Raw genomic sequence first — 27687 nt, forward strand, 5'->3', positions numbered from 1 at the left:
TGTAACTTAATTCTCACTATATTAAAAACAACGTAATCAACCAAATCCTTTTTAATTGTCAAATTTATTTAGGCAGTTTTAATGTTTGTGTAAATTTCTTCTGATGCATATGAGTTTCATAGGGGCAGACTTTCTCATCAGCGTATTCATGGTTTGTTTGACATTTGCATTTTTCATCGATTGATCAGAATTGATTTTGTGGTATGTCCAAGAAGACTCTTTTCTATGTGTTGCCAATGGGATTTTAATCGGGGAATCAAAGATCATAATGCTGACCCTTTTCATAGCCACCCTATACTGCCTTCCTTCATTGACGAAAAAAATCTTTATTAGTATCAATGGAATTTACAGTCCCTTGACTGATTTAGTTGAGTTACAGATTTTGATACTCCCATGAGCAAACATTTTGGAGGAAATTAACAGGAAGAGTGAGAATAATGGATGGCAGACAAAAGTTTGTGTGAATAAGTAAATTCGAGAAAGAAGCGCAGGAGACGGTATCATTATTTTCATTTCACATGTGTATGAGAAGCTTATATTATCTAACCAGTAACTGATCAACGCAAAGCGGTTTTTGGAAGCTCACCTAGAATACATACAATTAGCATGACGTTTCTTAGTGGTCGAACGCAGGTTTTTATGGAAGAAACAGATTTTAGGGTAAAAAGACTGATCCAGGAAAAAAATCTAGAGATGGCTTTTCTTTTGGTTTCTAATTGTTTCCCAAAAATGTTCTTGTGTGGGGGCAGGGTGGGGGGTGAGGGTGGGGGAAGAGGATGTTACTTTCCTGCTCTGTTTCTGATGCTTGTATTTTAGTTGTAACCATGGCGTACACTTCTTTTATATCAGGAGATATTTTAACTATATCAAAAAGTGGTAAATATTTAAGACAGTTATATAAACACCTCATTTCAGTTTTAATCCAATTCAACAAGCATTTATTGAATAAATGATATAAAAAGCATAAGACTGGCAGTTCATAGCTATACAACCTTAAAAACATATGGTCTCAACTACATAGACCCTTGCTATTCACACTGTGGTCCATGGACCAGCAGTACAGGCATTTCCCTGGAATTGCTAGAAATACAGAATTTCGGGCTCCACCCCAGAACTTCTAAACCAAAATCTGCATTGTAACAAGATCCCCAGGTGGTTCAAATGCGCTATGTTAAAGACCACAGTCTAAGGAAAGAAATCGATGCTAATGTCAAAAAAATAAATAAATTATTTTGCAAGAATGCTTTAACACAGAAAAAAATACTGTGGGACAATAACAGAATCTAATTCTAGTTACAGGGATTTGCAATAGTTTTGAATCTGCCCTCTTCTATGTGACACTTTCCACATGATACATCAGCATTTTCTAAGTGTGTCACTGGTCAAATACGTTTGAGGACCTGCTTAGAGAAGCCTTGTTCACCATGGTGTGTTGAAGATTCTGAGAAATTAATCAATCTGTTTTACTAAAACCTAGGATTCTATAAATATACTTAAACATGCAACTTTTATTTTCCTTGCATGGCACTATTAGCATACTTCAGAACTCATGCTCTATGGAACATGCTCTGGGAAACACTGCAACATTTTGTTCATGAATTCTTTACTAGGATCCTTCTGCTCTCCATTAACATCTCCTTTTTATTTTCATAGCTATAACATATCCTGAATAAATTTAACCTCGAATATAGGCATGAACAAAAAACACAATTTAGCTCTGATACAATGTTTGTAATAATATAGAAAGTCTGAGGCAAATTAGTTCAGCTGCTCTTTTAAAACTCTTCCAGATCTGGATAGATAAAGTTGTCTTTGAATAAACAGTATGCTAAAGTCTGGCCTCCACATTATCATCAAAATTAAGCCGGATCCTGCAAGCAATGAAAGGGAAGTTTTGGTTAACTACCAATAATGAATAATTCATTGGTGAGATTATGAATAAGAACAATTGTCTAAATGACTAAAATAAGGTTCCTGAAACGGACATAGCATTTGAAATAGAGTAATTTATAGATTCAGCTGAGAGGAGGTATGTATTCTATGCTGGTAAATTGTTGAAATTCAAAACTTCCTCCAGGGAATAGGTGCATGGCTCTGTCAAATTTCTAGTAAGGAGCTCTTAAAACTCGAAACAAAGGCAATGAAGTCAAAGCACATGCCAGGCAATGTACAATTCTCAATTCTTTTAGCTCCTCAAACTTGCCGTTTGTTTGTGTTATTGCTACTTAAAAACATATTTTATAAGGCATTTTCTCTCTAATTATAAAAGGAAAACGTGCTCACTAACTGGGAAAATATTCTTAAGTATAGAAAAGATTTTGAAAACCAGAATTCCACCTACCTGAGCTATTTGGTTTTATGAAAATGCCTTCAGCTGTGATTTCATTGGCCCAGTGATTCTTGTTTGTTTTAAAATATTAACCTGGCCCTACAGGGCATTCACAAAGCTGTTGTTCCCTGTAAGGCAGTAACAGCGTAACTCCCAAGAAGGGTAAAGGTCCCTGAAGTAAGAGCCCTCAGTGGGTCAGAGGCCTGGTAGGACTGTACAACTTCCTTACGCAGACACAGACCCAGGGTGAGAGCAGGAGACAGAATTTCCAGGACGTTTAGCCACTATTCTCTTATATCTAAATTTTTAACTCAAAGAAAAACAAAGATGGTTACCTCAGACATCCTTTGGCAACTGTCCTCTAAGTAACCCAACCCTCGTCATTGAAACTAAAACAGCCAAATTTTTAGCAAATTCTATTGGCCATTCTCTTCTGCCCAACTTGACTCTCCTTGACATCAAGGTGGCACTTGCTGTGTGGCTTAGCTAACTAGGGTTCAGTGAATTTTTTCATATTGTAAATCAAATCCAAAAGAGATAAATTCTTGTTTTTCATAGAGAAAAGATCATTTCCATTTATACTTATAGTATTTCTTCAGTATCTTTTTTCTGATTTATTAAAAATTTATGTCTTTGAAAGGCTTATACAAAATAAAACATCAGTACTTTCTACATGTGTTTTCTGAATACACTAAACAATATTGGAGAAAAGAACAAAGCTAAGACTGTGGACATGCAAAGCAAGTGGAGAATTAAACTCTAGTGAGGGAGACTAATAGAGAATATAAATCATACTGGTTCTATAAGCAGACAACTCGACTTTAGAGAAAAGAATGTGGGAAAGTGGTGCATTTCCATTTCTCATCACTAAGTATGACAATAATCAGATAAAAACCATTGCCAAATTTACTGAAAAGAAGAAACCTAAAAATATTTTATGGTTAATACCTGGCTTCAGCTAAAGAAAAAGCTTTAGAAAAGTCCACTTTCATTTGGTGAATTTTCTTACTAGATATATGATTTGTGAATTCAGTTGTTCAATTTGTGGGCAGAGGAAAGAAATGAAATGAAACAGTTTCACTTCTTCTTGTACAACTTTGAAGACAGTAATGCCATTCATGTAGAAAAGAGAACCAAAAGAATATGTCATAAATATATATCTAGTGTTTTATTCCCTGCAATTTTAGAATGATAAAGCTCTTGAGCAGTCATCTGATCCAATTACCTGACCCACATAAAAAATATTTTTATGCCCCTAGTTTATAAGTAAATATATATTTCTATTATACATACACATATATGCATATCATATATATATATATACCTAAAGCAGCCCACCAATGTGATGTCAAGGGGAATTCCAACATAACTGCAATAGAAAAAAAAACGGTGTTGTTCATTTCAAAACATACATTGTTTTTTTACTCATGAAGAAATACTTCTGTTTGGTCAAATCGTGTCCACATAACAAAGAGAAATTTTATCCGCATTCGTGAAATCAGGTAGCCCCAAAATTGTCCTGAAGTCATAGCCTAAAAGGTGCTTTGTTAACTGACAGTCAGATATTTGAAACTCCTCTCCCAGAAATGATATTATGAATTACCAGTTCCTTGGGTCAGCTCATGGACTTGGTTTGAAGTGATATGCCACCAAGAAGGTTCTAAGACCATTCTGAATCCTCAGGGCCTGGCTCTCTCTGGAGTTCTGTGTCCCTTCACTCTCAATTTAATTCTATTCAGCAAGAGTTGCTAAGCCATTTCCTATGTGCCATATGTTAGACAATTAACTTGTCACTTCTCTGGGTCCAGAAGCTATTGTCTGTCTCAGCCTTAAAGATTCAGCCTCCCTGTATCCCCAAGCCCTTTTGCAAATATCCTATGGCTGTCTTCCAGGAAGTCTTACGTCACAAAGTAAAGCAGTGGATTTGAGATGGGGGTTTAGTTGTTCTCCAAGTTGCTGAGCGGAGATTTGTGTCTGAGTAAATTGATGCTAAGAGATTGATATGCTGGCATTCTCTAATAGCAGTGATGCTGGAATGCAGCAATTCATTTGGAAATTGTGTGCTCTTAAGCTAGAGACTGATTATAACATCAACAGACCAGGGTGCTGAAAATATGAGTGATTTAAGTTGTCAATAAATAATAATAACTTTGAATTATAACTTGTGGTTGATTACTACACTAGTATGCTGTATTCTTTTTGAAATAATGGAAGACGGTAAAGCAGAAAAAATTACAATGGAAGGGTACATTTTGAATGGATGGAGGAAGGAAAGGATGAAACTGTCGTATACTGAGTAATTATTATATGTAGACACTATCAGTCAATTTCTCATTCTCACTGAATCTTCACTAGGTCTCCCCCATTTGTAGAGGAGGCAGCTAATACGAGTGATGTTGTGACTTGCCTAAGACTGCAGACCTGGTAAAAATCTAGCACTGGGATTTGAATCCATTTTCTTTTGACTCCAAAGAGCACAGGGAGAAATAAAAAGCCCTTAGTTTAGCAAGAACCCGGTATTCTTGTTATAAGAACTATCGTGGGGAAGTTTGCAAGCCTGCCAGTGTAGGTTTCCTTGAGTCCCAGTTCCCAGTCTTTGGTCAATTTCTGTCTCAGTGAAGGATTTCGGAAGGAAAAGTATTCCTAACAGAGGCAAATCCTCTACAAGCTGATGACAAACAAGTTAAACATGAAAGGAGAATAGGAAACACCTAGATTTCAATGTAGTTTTGAGTTGAGAGATGAAGCTAATCAAACCTCTCCGAGGGAGTATTAGAAGAACTTGGTAGAAAAGAAGGAGCGAGAGGAGGGGTGAAGAACTCTCTTTATCAGTTTTTATTATTTTGCCATCAGGGAAAAATATGCATATAACAAAATTCTACTCTTATAAAGTGATTTAGGTGCAACATCAGATTTAATACATTTTCTTTGTTTATTTTGCTTACCAGTTGACGTGATGGCAACATGAAGAATAGTTACCGAAATAGCATAATCCCAAACCCATTCTTCCACAACCAGAACGAAAAGGAATCCACAAACAAAGTAAGTGACCTCTGTTGAGACTAAAAGAACTGCAAATAAAAGGAAGAATATAATTATTTGGGACTAGAGAAACTAAATTCTGAAATACAGTCAGTAACAGGACCATCACAACTTACTCTGTGAAGAAATTTTGGTAAGAATTTTTCAAATGTCTAAATTTCTGTAAGAACTTTTAACATATTCCATCTCTTAATAATCCCTAGACTTACAGAAAAATAATAATATATAATTTCTGTTCACATTCTTTGTACTTAGCATCCTAGAAGATAAAATACAATGAAGAAGTTACAATGTAACCAATGCATGCTGATCTGTAATTAGATTACAAAACTCATTTTAAGATATATTAAAAACTAATGAAAAATTCAGTTCTGAGTTTTCAGAAATGAAAAAAACAAATGTAAGAGTTTATTGAACTATAATGTTTCTTTGGTCCCAATCATTGCCTACCTTGGAAATGAGTTCCTTCGTGTCTTTGTAATAAAACGGTGTGTTCAGATAGTCATCTGGGAAACATAACCCATAACCATGGATGAGAGAAAGCCTCCTAAATGGCTCACGTGGATGGAAACACCCTTCTAAATCCACCAGTTGTCTCAGAGTGCTTTCCCTGAACATGTATAAAGAGCTAGTTATCTATAGGTCAGGACCACAAATCTCTAAAAGCCTTGAAGATGTGAAAGGTCAACCTTTTGCCTCTTGTCTTTGATATGGAGCTTTAAGACTATGGTGGTTTCAAAGGAGAAATCCATCAAGTTTCAAAGCGACAAATATATGTGATATACCTTGGTGGTATATAAAAATTACCTTTCCTTTTAAGACACAGCAAATGATTGCTATGTTCATATAACTTAGGAATCGATAAATCTAAGTAGGCAAACTCCATTTTTTTCAGAGAAAAAGTAAAATAATCACATTATATCCTATCGTGCAGAAGTGATTTACTAACCAGTAGGTCAGTGATTGCCTTGTAGGTGAGCAAGACGGTAACCAAGCAAGTAAGTCCTAGGTGCCGTCCTCTTTAAAGGCCTCACACTTATTCCTCTTCATTTCTGTTTAATTGAACTCAACAGGTTTCAAAAGTTGAATGGAGAACTCATACGAGATCCTTTTCTATCATATGGGAATATGTAGGGTTCAGTTCAGCATGTCCTGCCCCCTGAAGTCAAGGCTGTGGATGGAACTGGACTGCTCTATCATATTGACCCCACCTTTTCTATCCCCATTTACAGATTTTACAGGTTAACTTGCAGCTATTGGAGATAGTGATTGTAGTCTGGAACAAGCTGTATTTGCATATATTGATAGAAAAGGCTTATGCTTTATTTGTGATAATGAGAAAAAGCATGATAAAGGAGGTGGTACAAAATCTAAAGTCAGGATACCAACCTTCTGGTCTCACCTTACAGTTAAGAGTTATAAAGCCTTAAGAACAAGCTGAACCTCGGGGTCGGTCTGTTTCCACTTCTATAAATTGGGAAATGGAGTACTATCTGGTCTACCCCCAAAAGTTGTTGGGAGGATTTTAATCTAAAATAAAAGCAATTTGTAACCTATTTTCTGCAATGCAAAGAAACGATATTAGTAATCAAAATATTTTAACTGGACTCACACTTTCCAGTGTCCTTGCTAAACCTGATCTCCTGGGTGACAAAACTATTGAAACAGACAAGAAACCTGACCCTAAGTACACGCCTACGGCTCTGAGATTACTCCTACCTTTTATCTCCGAGATTCAACAAGTCTAGATTCTCAAAGTAACAACTTTGAAGAGTTATGGCAGTTATCTCCCCAAACTCAAAATTAGGGATCTAATAGGCTAAGGGTTTATTGATATCTTTGTACAAATGTTAGTGTTTTGTGAGAGGAAGGGACAATGTAAACCATGCCAGGCATCCCGGGGATCCTTACTAATCTCGGCTATGTAAAAACACAGCCTTCTCCAACAAGCCTGTGCCATTGTCCTGCCTTTTATTGACAGGCCCAAAAGCAAGAATTAAGTAGTAAGAGTTGTTTATTAAATCTCTCTCCCTACACAAAACACACACACACAGCCCGTACTTAACTCTTTCCTGTGACTGTTTCTTTATCATGTGTGGATAGTCTTGGTAGAAAATAAGTTAATTCTATCTTCATGAGGGAAGTGCATGAAGAGAAAGTTAAGATATAATGCTAGCTCTCTTGTTTCTCATTAGAATGAAAGTCTCTTGTCCTAACATGTTCTTTGTCTACCCAAAATTGAATCAATGGCACAAAGCAAGGTTACCCATTCGAGGAGGCTGTTCTAAAGCTTTTCATTTGAATTCGGTAATTCTAACTGACCAAGTTCCCATACAAGTCATATCTGAAATCTGGTTTCTTTGCTTCAGGCAATTTTTGTATATTTGCATATTTGTTCCAAAAAAAGCTGTCCAGTGGTTTTCTAGAGAATTGTAATGTTTAAAGAATTCACAACTCATTAAAAAAAAAAGTAAAAAGAAATTTAACAGAACGTTAAGAATAATTATATTTAGAAAGTAAGTTTGTGATTTTCTTCTTTTCTTCCTTTCTACTTGTAGGTATTTTATAATCTTTCATTAATTTACCTGTATTATTTTATAATGGAAAATAACATTAAAATCTTATTATTCTAAATATGGGAAAACTCACCGTGAATACCCCCGCAAAGGTATGTGTGACATATATTCACTACAAATAAGTGTTATTATTAACATCCATAAGGCTTATGAACATACTGGGTACTAATTAATAACTATTTCTTCAACAAAAATGTTAAATTTAAAAGAGAGAAATTTTTTCTTAGTGTATTCATTCTAATCATCTTTTCTTTGCAACAAGTTTTATACTATTTTGGGAAGAACAATTAAACTAAGCGGAATTGTACATCGAAGAAAATGAAAGTCCTCTGTCATCCCAGCTGGGAGATAACAGTTTGTCGCATAATTCTCCAGATTTCTTACCACTGACACCATGTATTTTACTCGATTCTACAAAAATGAATAATTGCAGTATACAAACTTTTGTAGTCTTCATGTGTCTTTTTATATCTCATGAACATTTTCCTACCTCAGTATATTAAATCATTCTTCCTTTTCTTTGAAAAATATTTAATGTGCAAAAAATTTACCCATAATACCACCAAATAAAAACATATAAGAATTCTACATACTAATTCCACCGTATTCCATCTTTTAAGAATAGCCACTTTAAAATTTTTGATTGTACTTTTCCACGTTAGTTTTTGAAGTCAGATATAAGATACAGGTGGCTGAGAGGAAGGCGTGATATTTTAAAAATTTTTATAAAACAAAAACTATTTTGATTTTTGGAGGCATTTAGTTCAGTAATTGACAAATATTGAAAATTTAAAACCACTTACCTTTATAATTTGTGTTGAGCCATGAGGGATTTGTTTTGAAATCAAATGGTGCCAGGACATCCAAATCATACCCTGAAGATGTTAAAAAGGAAAATAGTTTACACTGGAAGAGGCAGTTCATAACTTTGCACACCAAAGCTTTGCACATCACTCTTCAAATACCAGGATAAGTCATTAACTTTTCCCACTTTGTGGCGCATTTAAAGACTGACCCACTGTGATGGCAGCCAAATGACCTCTTTATCCACATTGTCCTTGTTCAGTTAAGTCTACTTTGTCCATCGAGTGGACTTCATTGTATCTGAGGTCTCAGCTGTAATCTTGGAAGCCCCTTCCACTAAATGTGGGAGGAGCCCCTCATACCGTGTTGAGAGCATACCCTTGGAAACAAGACCCAGGTTCTAATCCTGATGGTATTAACTGTGAACTTGCGCAACTCACTTAACCTCTCTGGGCTTTAGTTTCTTATCTGTAAATTGAAGAGATTAATCTCTGAGATCCTTCCCCTTGTAAAATCTGAGTCTATAAAGTATATACCTTCTACAGAGTCCAAGTTTGTTGTTGTGTGCAGCTGGGCCTCCTGGAGCTTTAAGGCCCAATTACTTCAAATTCCTCACCTCTGACTCATATTGGCTACAAACCCTTGAAAGCCCACGCTCAAAGAGCCCTGAAGATTCTCCGCTTGCCCTACTCCAGGCACAGCCTAACTATATCCAGCCCCAGGCAACAGCTCAGAAGCCCTGTGAGCACCAGACGCTTCGTCAGTGGGTTTGCCTGCAAGCATGCCGAATACCATTCTTCCTATTGCAAAAACCCATGTAACTATTTTGTGGAACTAATCTGCATATTGAAATCGAAAGGCCCTAACTCATTGGTTACAAAATAAAATCAAATTACACAATCAATCAACTTCTAGGAAATTATTTGTAAATATCCATAATGTATTTCACAGCAATCAATGTATTGGCAACCTAAATTTGCAGAGACAGAATCTAACCATAGCATGACAAAAAGTTTACCCGAAAAAATTGCCTCACACTTTCATGAAAATTATATCATTAAAAATACGTGTATTACTTTGTCCTCATGATAACCCTCTTTTGGATCATTACCTCCATTTGGCAAATGAAAACAACTGAAATAAGAGAAACTGTATGCCTTGGTCAAGATGATCCAGGAAGCTAGTAAAAAAACTGGGCTAGAATGCGGGTCTCATGACTCACAGTCTGAAGCTATTTCCAGTTTGTATCAGAAAATAATTAAAATGAGTGTAGATTACCTCTAAATTCCCTTCTAGTTCAAACTTGCTCTGATTCAAAACCAGCCCAGGGAGTAACATCTTCACTTTCTTTCCATAACCATCTTCCAAAGGAGAGGAACAGTCCTGCATGGTCCTATCCACTTTATCTCATGATTGTTACTTTTATCATTTTCAAACATGACATATTTGCATATTCTTACTTAAAAAAAGTAAGAAAATATTTTATTTTTTTTTTAAAGATTGGCACCTGAGCTAACAACTGTTGCCAATCTTATTTTTTTTTCCTGCTTTTTCTTCCCAAGTCCCCCCAGTACACAGTTGCATATTTTAGTTGTGGGTCCTTCTAGTTGTGGCATGTGGGACGCTGCCTCAGCATAGCCTGAGGATTGGTGCCATGATGGCACCCAGGATCCAAACCAGCGAAACCCTGGGCCGCTGAAGCAGAGCAAGTGAACTTAACCACTCAGCCACCGGGCCCGCCCCAGAAAATATTTTAGTTGTTAGCGCCAGTGGGTCAAATCTGACTCCTAGCCGCCCTGCGTACAGCAGAGGGAATCTGCCTGGTCTTTTTGTGCCACTCGCTCCCCTTCTGGCACAGTATCAGACAGTGCTCTGCTACTGTTCATAGAGTTTTCACAGCCAAGTTTTTCAGAAGTGAATGTCCAGGTCCTTCTTCCTACTCTGTCTTAGTCTGGAAGCTTCGCTGAAACCAGTCCACCGTGGGTGACCCTGCTGGTGGTATGTGACCAGTGGCACAGCTTTTAGCATCACACAGCCACTGGAGTATGATGACCAATAGAGGGGTGGTGTGGATCTCTGACCTGGACATGAACCCGGTCATTAGACCACCAGGGCTATCTAGAAAACACAGCATTTAAAAAAATATCTGCATCTTCTTTTCCATAAAGATATGGCAAGTATCTTTTCATATTCGATGTTAGATCTTTACTTCTGTCATTGATTCTGTCACTTACTTGAGCGTCATGCAGCCCATGCCCAGAACAGCATAGTACACAGCATAGAAGAGGATGACACAGATAAGAAGGTTCTGCAGAACAACCTGCGGAGAACACAGGAGTGAGCTCCAAGATCCTGGTCTTTTTCACATGGCTGTTGGTAAGGAGTCTGACAAACACACGATGATGAGTGACCGCTAGGTAGTGTTGGCTGGACTTGTTTTGCTTGGAGACCCACAGGATGGGAAAAACTTCAAAGTGCACCATGAAAGTGTTGCTGACGAAAGAGGGTGGCACAATACACATCCACACCAAGGATTAATGCAGTATATAAATCCATACCACTTACCCTCCATCCACCACAACAAACTTCCTAAATGCCAATATTTATATTTTAGCTTGACAAAATGATTCTATGTCTCAGCTGTCATAATAATAAAAATATGAAAATGGCTAAGAAATTTTGAAAAGTGTGAACAAAAAATACATTATAACACAACAAAAATTAAACGTGTGCACAAGAATTTACAGAGCACTTGCCTAAAACATAACGGATGGCCCTGAAATAGACCCAACCACATATGAGACTTAAGAAGGAAGCATTGCAGATTACTGGGGACCAGATGGATTACTCAAGAAACAGTGTTGTGAAAATTGTCTAACTTCTAGATAGAGAAATCCCATTAGATTCCAGTCTTTTACCAGACACCAAAATAAACTTCAAATGGATTGAAGCTTAAATGCCAAGAGATAGAATGGGAGAAAATATTTGCAACATATGTCACAGGTAAAGAAAGAATTGATAATCTACAACACATAAACACATACAAATAAAAACAAACCAACAGAAAAATGGACAAAGTATATAAATAGGCAGTTCGCATGAATACACATTTAAAAAGCCAATAAATAATTGAAAATGTGCTGAACCTCACTATTAATCTTTTAAAATATATTCTTGTGAACATAATAAAAATGTGAGCATTTCACATGGGAAATTTTTAGTTTATTCTTTTCCCTTTTGAATTTTTTTAAAAGTCATTTTGTTTAGCCAACACTTCAACACTTTAGGATTATTCATTTTCTCTGAATGACCAATTCACCAAATTTACCAAGTCTTTTAATTGGTTTGGGTACAGAGAAGCCCTCTACTGAGGCAAGTAGGAAAGAGAGTTAGCACAGAGCACACCACAACCAATTGACTGAATGGACCAAATTTACCAAGAACTTAACTTCTTTCAACTATTTAAGGTGGGTGGACTGTTGGGTTTAAGAGGAGCATAGGAAACCAGGACTCCAGGTTCCAAGACCTTTGGAGCCCCACCTACCCCATGCCCCGATGCCATCCTAGCCCCTCCTATCCTTTGCCGACAGACTCCCCTTTGCCCCCCAAGTCTCTTCTCTCTCTGCCCATCACTCTCATCCCCCTTCGCCCTTCAGTATCTCCCCTCCTTGTCCCCTAATCTCCCCTCCTCCATGACCCTTAGTCTCCTCATTCTTTCCCTAAGCCCTGCATAGCCTTGTGGTTTCATGATGGCTGACACAACCCTTTTTAAGGAAAGAAGTAAAAGGATGAGTGCCAAAGAGACTTTCTTCCCACAGCTCTCTTTCTTTTATTGGAGAATAAAAATCTTTTCTAGAGGCCCCCATCAGATGTCCCATTTTGTCTCGTTGACCACCACTTGGTCATGTACCTTCTTCCTGAACAATCATAGGCAAAGAGTAAACTGGCTCACTTCTGAAAATTTTTGATAGGTTTAGAACATTGACACTTTGCTCCCAGAGACAGGTACCTACTGCCTCAATGAAATAAAAGCTGGAGTTCTATTAACAAGGAAGGAGGAAGGAGTGGGATCTGCTGTGGGGTAGGCAACTAACAGTTTCTTCCAGGTGGAGGAATCAATGTAGAAACAGCTAAAAGCCCTCATTTTGTAGCAATTATTTAGAGTCAACAGAAAAGGTGAAAAGTTTATCTGAGTTGAAGGTCCAAATATTGTGCCCACATATAAGCTGGCTCAATTCCTTCCCAATTGTTGGGATGCGATTCTGCTGACAGGAGGTGGGTGTGTGATAGGCAGCAACCTTAGGGCTTCTGCAGCCTTATAATTTTCTTAAGCGCATGTGTCTTTAGATTTGCTTTACTCTTTATTCTATGTATTAATATTAGTTTGTTTTTCTTTTAATTTGAGCATTAACAGCCTCTAGTCGAAATATTTCTAGATGATTGCTTTATTTCATTTCAATCCAAAATATAATAAGTAATATACAGTCTCAATACTAATAAATAGTTAACGTGAAACTATTTTGGTTTCTCTGTTAATATTGAAATTTAAATAACATTTTAATTTTTTAATATACTCACTTGCTATAAAACTTTACTTTTATAATCCAAACACAGGATTGTGGCTACATACTTAGAAAACCCACAAATACTAAATATGTGAAGACATTTGGAACTATTTTTTAAAAATGAAATCATAATTTGTGGGAGAATATATTTATTGACAAATTTTACCATAAATATACCTACTTTCCCCCCAAAATTTATAAAACTCTACATGCAAATATAAGGTGACAATAATGCATTTTAAAATCATTTTGAAAAGCAAGGCATAATTTTTGTAAATAATTTTTCCCTACCTGAATTGTAAATCTGGATTTTCAAATAATGATTTTCCTATCAGAAAATTCACTTGCCTCTAGTAATTTCTCCCTGTAATCTATACTCTACACAGCCTGCAGAAGTAACCTTCTAAAAGGCAATCAGACCATGATGCTCCCCAGCTGGATAGCCTTTGTTGGCCCCACAACGTCATCAGGGGTCACTCATCCATTTTTTTCATTCAACAAATAGTCACTGGGCTGGGTGGCAATGCAAGATGAATTGTATGTGGTCCAAGGCACAGGAACCCAGTCCAGCAGTGTTTCTCAAATGTCCAAGCATCAGACTCACCTTGAGGGTCTGCTAAGACACAGATTTCTGGGCCTGGGCCCCAGAGTTTCTGATTCAGTAGATCTGAGTGGGCCCCGGGAATCTGCATTTCTAACAAGTTCCCAGAGGATGCTGAGTCTGTTGTTTCTAAGACCACACTTTGAGAACCACTGATCTAGAGGCAAGAACAATGAGTAAACAGATGACTACAATACAGAGAGAAGAGCTGCGACTGAGGAGGGTACAAAGATGTGGAAGCCCAAGGGAGAGACTAACAGAGGACAGGTGGGGGTTAGTGTGTAGGAAGGAGGGGTGGTAGCAAGGAACCACCTTCAGGAGATAATGTTTGACAATAACATTTGTTATAGGTTCACTGAGTACCAGACACCATTTCTGCGTTATCTCATTTAACCCTCATACAAATGTTGAGAGTTAGGTTCTATTATTATTCATTTTTCTAGAGGGAAGAATGATAGGGATCAGAGAGGTTTAGTAACTTTTTCAAAGTTTGACAGTAAACTGCAGAGCTCGGGTCAAAGCCTGCTCTCTGACTTTTAACCATTCTACTATTTGCGAAGAGCTGGGGCGTGGGTGAGGGGTTGCTCTGGGCAGAAGGGGAAGCACCCGCAGACATGCTCAAGCCAAGCTTGTGTTGGGGGCGCAGTAAGAGAGTGTTTAAAGAGTTAGGCTCAGATCATGAAGGGAGTTTGATGCCTTGGTGAGGAATTTTGAACGTCTCTGAAGGCTAAGGGGAGACTGAAAGACTGAAGAAGGAGCAGTGTAGATTGGGGAGGGACCATTAAGTAGGGGAAATATTAAAAGAAATGATAATTATGTGATGTGATAGAAGTGTTAGCTAACGCTACAGGGGGTGGCATTACATATATATACACATACCAAATCAACACGTTGTACATCTTAAACTCACACACTGCTATATGTCAATTATATCTCAAAAATGTGACAAATAAATGTTTGTAATTCTCTAGGCCAGCAGTGGAGATGGAGAAGAGGACAGACGTGTGGGCTAGTAAGAAAATGGAATCGACAAGTTGGCCGGTGGAGGGAGGGTTAAGGGAGAGAGGGCAGTTGATTTCATCTCCCAATTTGACTAGACGGACAATAGAGAAGGAACAAGATCAAGTCGAAGTGACTGGAATGACAATTGATGATCTAGCCCAGTGCTGTCCAATAGAAACAGAATGCAAGTCGCACATGATTTCAAATTTTCTAATAGCCACATTTGTAAAAGTAAAAAAATGAGTGAAATTAGTTTTAATAACATTTTATTTAACCCAGTATATCCAACATATAATTCCAACATGTATTAAATATTAAAAATTATTAATGAGATATTTTATGTTGTCTGTTCATAAAACGTCTTAGAAACTCGGAGTGTATTTTATTTACAACACATCTCAATTTGGACTGGCCACATTTGAAGCGCTCCATAGCATGTGTGGCTGGTGGCCACCATGTTAGACAGGGCAGTTCTAACCGTTGCCTTTCCTTCCAGCCTCATCCCCTCTACCCTGCCCCATACAGGTGATAGTCTAACTGTATTTACTATTTATTGGGGGATTAGTATGTGCCAAGCACTGTGCCTATATTTTCTCATTTTATCCACCCTTCCCAACACCCCACTATTACATGCACACATGGAAAACTTTTGGGGTTTGGGTAACATCTGAATTTCACAGATTTGGAAATTAAGGCAGAGAGGGTAAACTTATCCCAGCTCATGTGGACTTCCGTGGCAGGGCTCCAGTCTACACTTGCTGGAGGTTGGGGCTCCCCTTCTTTACTGTGTGCTGTCCTGCCTCCCACCGGGTAGGCTCACAGTGAAAGAATCTTGAATAATCCAATCTAGTCAGCACTTTCTTTTTAAAATTATGGAAACTGAGAGTTGGACAGTTTGAGTGGCACAAGGTCATATTTTTATTTAATGGCAGATTTGAGTTAGAAACAAAAATTATATTGAGGGGCTCTCCCCGTGGCCGAGTGGTTAAGTTCGCGCACTCCGCTGCAGGTGGCCCAGTGTTTCGTTGGTTCGAATCCCGGGTGCGGACATGGCACTGCTCATCAAACCACGCTGAGGCAGCGTCCCACATACCACAACTAGAAGGACCCATAATGAAGAATATACAACTATGTACCGGGGTGCTTTGGGGAGAAAAAGGAAAAAAATAAAATCTTTAAAAAAAAAATTATATTGAATTACCAAGGAAAGGTATTTAATAATGCTACCAAATGACTGAGGACAGAACTTCATTAGGATGCAATTATTATTGTACTTTAGGAAAATCCAATATCAAAGAATCAGAGCTTATAAAAGTCTAGATATTTAGCTACTGCCAACATTTTTATTCTTTAAAAAAATATACTTGGATCCTGAATGAAATAAACCATAAAAAATTATGACATTTATGAGACATTTGGTTATTTGAACTTGACTGAATATTTGATGATGTCAAAGAACTATTGTTAATAATTTAAGGTGGTGTAATGGTATTGTGGTTATTCTTTTGAGTCCTTATTTTTAAAGACACATGGAAATATTTACAGATGAAATAATATGATTTCTGAGTTATCTTCAAAATAAAAGATGGGAGAATAGGTAGAGATGTAGATGGAACAAGACTGATGGACAATTTTGAAGCTAGCTGATGGGTGAATGGAATTCATTATGCTATTATATTTGCATTTGCGTATGTTTACTTTTTCATAATAATTACGTAAAAACTTGTCAACAAATTTATTTAACCAGAGGGCATTCTTTGCAAACTTTTAAAATATGGTTTTATTAATGAAATTTTGGAGAACGTCCATATTCCTTAGGGGATGGAGTAAGGGATCACCTTTGTTTAAAGCCTGTATGTGCCAGGCGCCAAGCTAGCCACTTCGTGAACTTTGTTGCCTTTCATCCTCACAACAACACTTCCTGATAGAAAGCATTATTCACATTAATGATAAGAAAACAAATGCTGGCATGTTGCCTTGTGTGCCCCTCTGGGGTCAAGGGTGCCACAGTTTCAGGGGGTTTATGAGTGCTCTGCACCACTGAGATGAGGAAGAGGGAAACTGGGCAGTTCATGCACTCAGCAAAGTCCCAGAGACTCGAGGGCACGCTGTTCTGCTGGACTCTCCAAGGGCAGTGAGGGGGAATTAGCGAAGCCTACCAGCAAGGAGGAAAACCCCTCGCACAGCTCAGCCGCATGTTTTAGGATCTGTGCGGGCCTTGTCTGCAGACCATGGCTCATCTTCCTTTTGGCTCTCTAGGCTTTCCCTGTGGACTCTGCCCTTCTCCTTGTCCCCGTCCTCTCCTGCACTTCCATCTCAGGCTCTCCCCTGTCACTTTCAGCTCCCTCTCTCTTCCTCCATATCTGGTTCCCTTCAGCTGCATCCCTGGTGAGGGTAGTCAAGCTGCCTCTGGTATTCTCTTTTCAATCTATTGTTGGAGCACATTTTAGAAGTTAAAAAAAAACCTTTCAACATTGTTTACTCCTTTTGGTTGCATTCCTGCTGCAGCAAACCTAATTCTCTGGGACAATGTCACCTCCAATTGGAGAACTGGCAGAAACACACACATACCCATGAGTGTTTCTCAATAATATCTTGTACATATAGGAAAGTCACCCCTGGGTTCTGCTATTTCCTTTGTTCACCCTCCTCTTTGGTGCTCCAGCCACACTTAAGAACCTTCTATTCCTGGGAAATTACCTGCTGGAATTTTCTGTCTAGAATTACCTGCTCCTCTCTTTGGAAAGTTGACTGCCACTCATCTTTTCAGGTCTCAGCTGAGACCTCACTTCCACCAAGAAGCTTTCCGTGACGGATTATTCTTGGTTGGGTGCTCTCTAACACTTTCTTTTCTCCCTAACATCATCCGCATTAGTCTGAATATGGGTAGTAATTGACTGTGATTGGAGATTTATCATGTTCGGTACAGATCATTATAAATGCAGTTTCTTTATTAAAAAGCTTCTACCCTTTTTTGTTTGTGCATAGTTATAAAACTATTCTGAGAGTGAAATATATGTGTACAAGTCTGCAAAGTGTGCTACTTTAGGATATGGTAAACAAATACTTTCAAAGTCGCTTTCAAAAACTGTTTGCTATAACTGGTCTTTACCTTGTCATCTTTGTTGATCAAAATATTTTGATGCCAGCCATCTTTCCACAGTCTTAAACAATAAAGCATTTTAATGAGTTGAAATTAAGGAAAGACTGTACCCACTATACAAGAACAGAGGAGAGTCCTATTAGTTTAAGGTTTCAAAATTCCTCTAAAACCAGGACCATCATCTTTGTAAGGGCTGGCTGGGACCCTGGCCAGAGCCTGGGTGTCTGCAGATGGTGTCCCTGAGGATTCAGAGCTGTTGTGGAGGCTGAGTGCTCCAGCGCATAACTCACTCAACCTGCTTGCCAGTTTCTATACTGGTTTGACTGGGCATAATTCAAAAAGGTAAAGTTCATATTCCTTCCATTCTTCTTGAGTTGATAGCCACCTGTCCCTTTTCTCTTCATTTGTCTCTTGAATTTCTCTTGTTGTCTCACTTAATTATACCCCAAATGGGATGCCTTCACCCCTTTGTCAGTTATTTCTCTCCTTTTGTCTGTATTTCATAAATTTTCAATGAAAGAAAGAGAGAGCCCTAGTCTCTAGCAATTACAGCTTGTGTGATTGTGAGCAAGTTACCATGAGCAATGTTTTTATCTGTAAAATAAGGCAGTGGAGCTTTTAAGCTTTTTAGGCTCATTATCTTTTTGGATATCTAATGTAAACTATGGACCATGCAGAAAAGTAGATATGCTCACAAATACGTAAAAATTGTCTGCAATTTTGATGTTTTTGCAGAACCTCTCAAGCCCATCCATGGATCTCAGATTAAGAATCCCTAACCTTGAAGGGTAATTCCAACTCTCACTGTGTGGATGCCACATAAATGCATTCCAAGTCCTGTAGGGGAGATAGTATCCCCATCCCCATTAGAAGAACTAAAGAAAGTATCAACTTACTCAGCATATCTACAACGATGGCAGATGCTGCAAGCTGTATAAATCTTATTCATAAGACTAGTATTTCAAATTTCAATGTGTTCATTAGGCTTCCTTGCTAGTTGTAGGGAGCAGAAAGAGCTCACCCTCTTAATGGTGATAATTGAAAAAAAATCAGAATCAGTTAAGGAAACTGTGTCAGCAGCTGCTCAGTTGCCCTTTGCCACCATTCAGGACCCACGACATCTCAGAAGTTAAGCACACAGTGGCACTGGAGACCCAACGCCACTGCAATAATCTTCCATGCTTAGGATTAAACTCTTCTGGTCTCTGTTTCTCTCTCTATTTCTTCTTTCGACTCTTCTCCCAATTAACCAACTCCCTCTCTTATGCAAATACAAAACAAGAACGAATCTGATTAAACAAATCAATCACTACCCTGGTATGTGGCACCCTGACTGGACAGAGCTCTATTAACAGGTGCTGATGGGCAGCTGACAAGACCAGGCAAGGCTGTCTTTAGTCAAATGAACTTCTCTAAAGCAAACAGGGGTGACCAGTTGTAGAGTTTGCCTCACACAAAGCATGGTGACCTATGTATGAGGTACTCCACAAAAAGGGCTGAGGTAAGGGAGGGTGCTGGGAGAACTCAGAAAGAGGCAGAGGAACCCCGGGCCTTGGGTGTATTTGCTGCTCTTAAACTCTTAGAAAGACAAACTTCTGGAAAACAAGTTCAGATACAGACACATGTTAAAACTAATATGATAGTGTTAGTTATGAGGGTTGGTGTAGCTCCGGGAGGGGCGGGATAACATGAAACAAGTCCTCTTGTTTGGGGTACTGGTTAGCAGTTTTCAGTCCATTCAGGTCTTTGGAATTTCTTTGCCAATCTCTGAAGTTCAGAAAGTTCTAAAATACTCTAAGTCCTCAGTTGCTTCTTTGATTTTCTAGATTCCAGCTACTGTTTAAATGACACGCATTCATCAACTCAGTCTCCATTCAATACAAAAGATACAAATATAGACAAATCTGACTATCGAACTAATAGTTCTCGTGGAAAATTCGGAAAACATGAAGCAAAAAAATGAAAATTACCCATACTCTCACTACTCAGAGAATAAAACAAGATCCATAATTCAAACGAATCTAAGTTAAATTGCTATTCAACACCTGCCAGGTCCTTTTGGCCAACATCTTTCTCTTCTAAAGATGAGGAGTAAATGGGGCTTTGCATCCCTCTCCCATATCCTCACTTCAGCACCTAAAAAATAGAAATCCGATAGGAAATATAAACGTCTTAATGGTGTTTGTCTTTAGATGCTAAAATCATAGATATTCCTTTTCCCTTTCCTGTATTTTATAAATTTCTAATGAATGAAAGAGAAAGACCAGATTTCTGAGTTGTATGTTATCATAATAGCAAGTGCTACTTGAAATTGTGCCAAATAAACAGACATTTATTAGCAAACAGACACAAAAATGTTTCTACAACCTGTCTTTGAAAACTTGGGGAGGTCCCACAGTCTGTCTCCAGCACCTTGACAAACACCTTGAGTGTATCAGGTTTACTCTGAGGCGGTCACAATGACACCTTGAAGGCGGATCAGCCATCCTGGCCAGGTCAGCTGACAGATTTCTCCACGAATGGAGAGGACAACACAAGAACAAGGACGTCTAGATCTTGGGTGCTTCTCCGATGGCATTTAGCTTACTGAGCTTTCCAGAGGCCTATATCCTGTTCATGTATGGGTAGTGAGGCCTGTTCAATTTTGCATATTTTGAACAAGACTCATTTTACCAGTAGAAAAAACAACTTGCTTCTTATGCTTATTAACAAAGACTCTGGTATAGGTTTCAGTAACAATTTAGGAACTGCCTGAGAACCTTTTCAAGTGTGGATTCCTGATGAGGATATTTCAAGTGCTAACCAACAGCCTCTGGGGTGTAGATTAACATTAATCTATGCACACATATCTCACACTACAGTATACTAAAGTATTTTGTGTTTCACACAAATATAGCTTTTCAAAATAGATCTTCTCTTTTATATTAATATTCACATTTTTGGCCCCTTTAAATGGCTTAAAATTTAACTACAGCCTTTGCAAGAAGATGAGTAGGTATGTGCAAAGGAAGGCGAAATTGTCATGTGTTTATTTCTCAATGGCAGAAAGTGAAAAAAAAATTTTCAAAGAAGTTAAGTATTTTTTCCAAATTCTCATAAAAGCAAGGATGTTCTCCTATATAACCACAAAACTATTGTCATACACAAGAAATTTGTTTATGGATACAAAATTTATTTATGTAGAGTCCATATTCAAATTTTTCCAGTTGTCCTCAAAATCTGGTCATCTTAAAATCAATTAAACTTTCACATGTCCTATTTGGTTGTCGTATCTCTTTAGTGTCACACTTTGAATTTGTCTGATGGTTTCCTCATGATCAGAGTCTTCGAGGAAGAATTCTACACAAGTAATATTGTGAATTTCCCATTGTGTCTCATGAGGAGATATGTAATATCATTTTGTCTCATTATTGGTGATGGGCAATTTGATCACTTGGTAAAGGCGAGGTCGGCCAGATCTCCTATTTTAATTGTACTGTTTACCCTTTGTACTAGTAACTAATCTGTGGGGGTGACACTTGAGACTATGTGAATATCCTGTTCCTGCAAAACTTTTTACCCCTTGGTTTTCGCGTGTCGTTGGTACACCCTGTCTGAATCGATTATTTACATTGGTGTTATAATATGGTGATTTTTCTCATTTTATTTTTCCTTCTAATATTAGTACACATTCTTCCATAAAGAGATTTCTCTTCTTATTCTTGAACTTATGTATTTATTATTTATTCATCTATTTTTTGTAACCTATGGTCCTTTTTATTTCTTATGTGTTATAGTGCATTAATATCATAATCATGATGCTAAAATTTTCCAAAATGTGACCAGTTTGAGCACCTACAAGATACCTCTTGTGTTAATTTTACATATCTCCATCATTTTCTTTGTACTTCCTCACTTTCTGTCACAGCGTGACATTTCAATGAAATACTTTTTTTCTTTTAAAAAAATTTTTTTCTTTTCTTTCTTTCTTTTTTTTCGTTTTGTGGAAGATTGTCCCTGAGCTAACATGCATGCCAGTCTTCCTCTGTTTTGTATGTGGGATGCTGCCACAGCATGGCTTGATGAGAAGTGTGTAGGTCCGCACACGGGATCTGAACCAGTGAATCCCAGGCTGCTGAACTGGAGCTCACGAACTTAATCACTACGCCACGGGGCTGGCCCCGAGATATTACTTTTTTCATCACTATATTTCCATATGCATTTTTGTCTATTTGTGAGCTTTTTATTCTCTCCCACTGGCCTCTGTCTTTCTATCTATTTACGGATTAATATCACACTGTTTTAACTATAGAAGCTTATAGTATAATATAGTCATACCTCCTAGCTATTTTGTTTTTATTTTGTATTTTACTTTTCCCTATAAACTTCAAAATCTACTTGAATAGCTCCATAAAACAATTTTATGTTATTTTTATTGGGATAATGCTAAATTTATTATTAAGAGGGGAATAATGATAACTTTATAACATTTATTCATGCTATCCAAAAACAAGAAAAATCTCCAAATTTATTCAAATTTACTTTCACATCTTTCAAAAGTATTTTAATTTTTCCTCAGATAAATTGTATACACTTCCTATTAAATTCATTTGAAATAAAGCCTCTTTTTGCTACTAATGTAATTGAACTTTTATCTTCTGTTAAGTCATCTAACTGGCTATTGTTTGTGTATACAAAGGCTTCTGATTTTTGTTTTCAATTTAATATTCTATTACTTTACTGAATTTTTTTATTATGTTAGTGTTTTCATTGATTCTCTTGAGTTTTCCAATTACACTACAATATCATCTATAAATATAGTTTCACCTTTTCTATTCCAATTCTTATGGCTCTGTTGTTTAGTGTAGTCTGATTGTGTTGCCTGGTGCCTCAAACATATTTTTAAATAGTAGTGGAGTTAGTGAGTATCCTTCCCTTGTCCTTGGCCTTACTGTGAATGTTTCCAGTATTCCCCATTAAGTAATATATGTACTGGCTTTAGGACTGCAATGTGTGTGTGTGTGGTTATAGATACATATTAACAGTAAAGAAGAAATAATCAGTTCCTATTTTATCCAGTGTTTTAATCAGGATAGGCTGTCAACTTTTGTCGAAGGCATTTTGGCATCTATGAAGATGATCATATGATTTTATAATTAGATTTACAAACATAGTAAATTATGCTAGTAGATTACCTAATATTGAACCATCCCTATATTTTCGGAATAAATATCACTTGGTCATGAATTTTTATTTTTATGATGAGCTCTTAGATTATGTTTACTCATATGTTATTTAGATTTTTACTTCCATATTAATGAGTGAGATTGATCTGAAGTTTATTTTTTGTGCTGTCTTTATAACATTCAGATGACAATGTAATTCTTGTTTCATAAATGTTTCTTGTGGCTTTTCTTCTTTTTTTGTACTCAGAAATAACTTAAGTAGCATTGGGAGTATATGATCTTTGCAGATTTAGGAGAACTCTTCTGTGAAAACTGGGCCTGGTCCTTTTACAATAACCTTCTCCATTAATTCTTCGAAAACTGGAAGCCCTGATGAGATTTTGCAAAGCAGAATGCTACCTTTAACTAGAACAGCTTTGCTCTTCTCTACAGAGTAAAATCTGTATATTCCTCAAGCTCTGGCTCAATATCATATTCACACTCCACCACCCACTCAAGGACAGAATTAATCCCTCCTTATTTCCTTTATAGCCATAGTATTATGCATATGTCTTACAGATTGGATCACGTGTGCTGTAGCATACTTGTTTAGAGAGCTGCCCGCTTCTCTAGACTTTCAAAGATAGAGACATTGATTTAATCTTGTGTAATTCTTCAGCCACAAAAATATTTCTTAGCCATTAGTAAGGGTTCAATAAATATATTTTGAATAATAATGAATGAAGAGAAGGAAAAAAATAATGAAAGCCCACTTCAGTGGGAACCACAGTCTATTTATGAAAAATGTAGACTCTAGGATCAGATACACTGAGTTTCTTTTCCAGTTCCTCACTGGCAAGGTGTGACATTGGCCCATTACCTCCTGCATTTTGTTCTACTCATCTGTAAAATACAGGTAAAATCTCAGGGAGGTTTTGTATTCAGAACTTGTGTAAAATTCCTGGCATGAGGTACCATATGTGCTCAACAGATAACTTGCCTCTACTTCTCCCTGTGGGAAAGCCTGATTGTTGCTTCTTTGGACAATTCCCAGAGAAATCATGAGATACGGCTCTCTCACCTGTAGTATCATAGCACAGGGTCCAGCCTACTGTTAGTATTTCCCTCTGAAAGTGTTTGCAAAGATGAAATTCTCCTGTTCACGTCAACAACCACCACCGGAAAGTGCAGGATATGTTGTGTCTCTGGGATTTTTACTTGCAACATTTGTTTTACGATTGTAATTTTACATTAGTTTAATGTAGTTATGAAATGTGTATTCTACTGGCGTTCTGAAGAATAATACATTGTATTCTGAGGAACAACTTAGCAGTCTTCATACCTGGGCTCCCTTCCCAGTTCCTGTGCTATTTCCCCAGACAACAAATTAATTAAATGGCCTTTGGCCATGATTCTTTCCCTTGAGTCAGCTTTTCTCCCCTTTAAAGCACAGAGATGTGGGGATTTCATTAGCCCATTGCCTGGCACATGGCATGCACTCAAGAAATGTTTGTTGAGTCTTGGAATTCTCTTTAGATGAAGGTCACTTTTGCTATTGCTATTAATTTTTGAGCATATCAGGAATTCCTGTGCTGATAATGTCAACAACAAGGACTTAAGAAAAGTTAACTCATAACTTACAGGGATGTATCATGAAAATTCTGATTTTCAGCAACTCATCTATTTTGAACATATGCACTATTGGTCTAATGTTCTAAGGTTGTGATTCTCTGCATAAAGCTCTGGGATTCTGAAGAAGTGAAGAGCTACAGCAATTACCCAGATATTTCCACCAGAGGGGGAGTGAGTGTGTGTGTGTTTGCACGCACGTGTGCATGTAAGCCCAGACTAAATATAGAGTCCCCATCCTTTATGTAAGCTACTTAAGGAAAAGGATATTACCTTTTAATTTTTATCTCTCAAGCAAAGTTATTACTGCTAGTTCAATCCTAAAACTACATAAATTATGAACAGGGTGAAATCCTTTTAAAAATAGGTTTTTAAAAAATACGTTCCCTGAAATGTTTTCACTGACCTAGAAAATTTTTCTTAGCTGTTGCCATACTTAACATTTCTTCCTGATGATCTTATGTTGTGACGACGGCAGTGAGCAGAAAAAACTGAGCAAATACACACAGCTCTGCAATTTTACTAAAATGAATGTAGCACTAATTCATAATCATAATTTAATTTTTAAGTAAAAATCTGACTTTCCAGGGTGTCATTTCCTTAAGGCTGGATGTTTATAGGCCCAAAGCCTGTGTGAATTTACACAGCTGCTTTGAGACTTTGCATATTTCCTTGTTTTAGGTGCTCTGATTTTTTTAAAGGGGTATTTTTATACTGAAATAAAACACAACTATTAACACTAGCCTCAAGGGAAAAAGAAACTAACAAACCAAACCGACAGCTTAAAACGTTTCAATACTTTGCCTTTAAAATCTGGTATATCCTTTAGAAGTTGGAAAATAAAAGCCACCCCCTACCAAAAAAAGATTGAGGACAAACTGTCATGATTTCAGAAAAATGATAGCAGAAGTGCAGGTGTTAATATTAGAAAGGGTGCCTGTGTGTGAAATGGCACCTACGAAACAGCCACTATTTAAGTGTTTTAGAACACTTTCTAAAGTGCTTCTTTAGGCTTGGGTGCCCCTACATTGCCACCATAACCACACGATGCAAGCAGTGCTGCAGAATGTTTTCTGCATGGCACCCAGCCCAAACTGAAACAAGCTGCCCACTGCCAGAGCAGCCACGTCTAGAGCATATTTACTTATGCCAGCGCTAGGGAGTAATCGAAAGGCAATGCAAAGAAGTCATTTGTCTTTACCTTGCTTGGAGCAACTGTGATCCGGAGAGCCATGTACACATCCTGTGTCAAAGAGGTGTTGAAAGCCACACTCCTTATATCGACCACATGTGCAAGAAGAGACAATTGTCACTGCGAGCTTTTCAATTACTCCCGAAGACTAAGTGTGAGGCGCAGCAGTGCGAGGTGACTGGATTACACAGAACCAGACAGAAGCCATCTGTGAGCCACGCGTAAGCTGCTGAGTGCCAAATGAATATCCTTATCAGGCCACTGGGTTCTCGTACCGCTTGTAGTTTGGTCAAGCTTGGAAGATGAGTTGATTGTTTTTAGAGAGTGCTGCAAATAGACAGGGACTTGAAATCTTCCCTGGCTATGTCTCACACTTAAATTAGAGACACCGGTTTTCAGTTAGGAGGTCGTGAGATCATCTCCAAAGGATGCTGCTGCCACTGATGTTGAAGCCTGGCTGGTCTTCTCTGTTTCACTCACAAGGACCACAGACTGCTGGAGAAACAAATCATCAGACCTTTTCACCTCATGGCAAAGCAATCTAAAAATTCTGACTTTCTGTGGAGAAACAGAATTCCCATGCTCTAAAATGATGGCTTTTATGCAGTCAGTGAAATGTTTTCAAAAACCACCAGGATGCAGTACTGGAGCTCATTGACTCTCTGTGCCCCAAGGCTCCAGAACCATCTTTTCATGACCATGTTTCATCCTGTCATCTTTTGATTGACACCCACTTGTAGATGGGAATTTACCTGTGTTCTGTAGTTCTTTTCCCATTCCAGCACCTTCTTAACTTCTACATAGGGCACATTCTGCAATACATACCCCCATACATAAAAGCACGGCTCTGATGAAAGTGAAAAGAGTACCTTCAGCAAGCCCAGGCTTGATATTTTTCTTCTGGAAAGGTTTTAAAATTTGGCTTTCATAATGCATATTAATAACACTATCAGTGCTCTTTTATTAACGTGCCTTAGACAGTTCCTTTAATGTGTGGCTGCCCTGCGTCTCCGCTTCCATAGTGAGCTTTTGCAGAGAAAGGCTCTTCTGCCTGCTGATAATGTTGTAAGAGCTCCCAGCGTCTGCTTCAGATTTGGGACTATGGTGGACCCTCAATAAGTGTTGACGGGCTGTTCGAATCCCGTGCCTTACCCTGTTTGTTACAGCCATGGGGCAGCTTTTCTCTCTAAGGAGGGCAAGGATTGTTCCCTGGGAGCGAGCCACAGCCCGGTGCAGAGCAGAGGACTTGTGCCTCACTTGCTCTACTCCCAGCCATCCAGAGTGTTTTCTGTACAACTCAGATTCCATCAGAATTATTCAGTTCAACAGTAACCACCCAAAACCTGTCTTCTCAAGAAGTTGGCACCATACATTGGGAGCCAACGCTAATTTCATTACAACCACTCCACTGGATATAATACTGAAAAGCACTAATTTTTCTATAGTTATACTAGAAAAATTAAGTGGTCAATAGAGTATATTAGGTGGAGGTTGTGTGTGTGTGGTTATATCTAAAACAATAAATATCTTTTATTTGCCCTACTGCTATCATCTGTCGTGAGAGTAGGCCGTGATGTAGAGACACACACATGCACACTCAATAGCTCTAATTCTGCTTTCCAAGTTTGCCATTAGATTGACAAAATATTTGCATGTGTACATATTATATGGATATGTGTGTGTGTATATGTATATTTGTA

The 27687-nt window shown here is 37.9% G+C and overlaps 1 protein-coding gene across 1 annotated transcript; it reads right to left on the bottom strand.

Moving 5' to 3' along the window:
- Positions 1-635: 635 nt before the first annotated feature.
- On the bottom strand, positions 636-26442 carry TMEM244 (transmembrane protein 244). Its single transcript, XM_070496456.1, has 7 exons — positions 25997-26442; positions 10986-11071; positions 10692-10789; positions 8751-8822; positions 5275-5400; positions 3654-3698; positions 636-1871 (listed from the first exon to the last, which is right to left on the bottom strand). Exons 1-7 carry the CDS (start codon positions 26027-26029, stop codon positions 1759-1761), a joined length of 573 nt encoding a protein of 190 aa, XP_070352557.1. The 5' UTR covers positions 26030-26442; the 3' UTR covers positions 636-1758.
- Positions 26443-27687: the final 1245 nt, after the last annotated feature.

This window comes from Equus asinus, chromosome 24, assembly GCF_041296235.1.
Source record: "Equus asinus isolate D_3611 breed Donkey chromosome 24, EquAss-T2T_v2, whole genome shotgun sequence".
Lineage (NCBI taxonomy): Eukaryota > Metazoa > Chordata > Mammalia > Perissodactyla > Equidae > Equus > Equus asinus.

Bases quoted from the DNA above. Each gene is read 5' to 3' on its own strand.
- TMEM244 (XM_070496456.1), bottom strand. From the start codon at position 26,029: ATGGCTCTCCGGATCACAGTTGCTCCAAGCAAG. The intron at 10,790-10,985 runs GTAAGTGACAGA...ATCATACTCCAG, and splicing joins ATGGGCTGCATGACGCTCAA to TGGCTGTGTGATGCTAAAAG. The intron at 8,823-10,691 runs GTAGGAAGAAGG...TAACATCTTCAG, and splicing joins AGCTTCCAGACTAAGACAGA to GGTATGATTTGGATGTCCTG.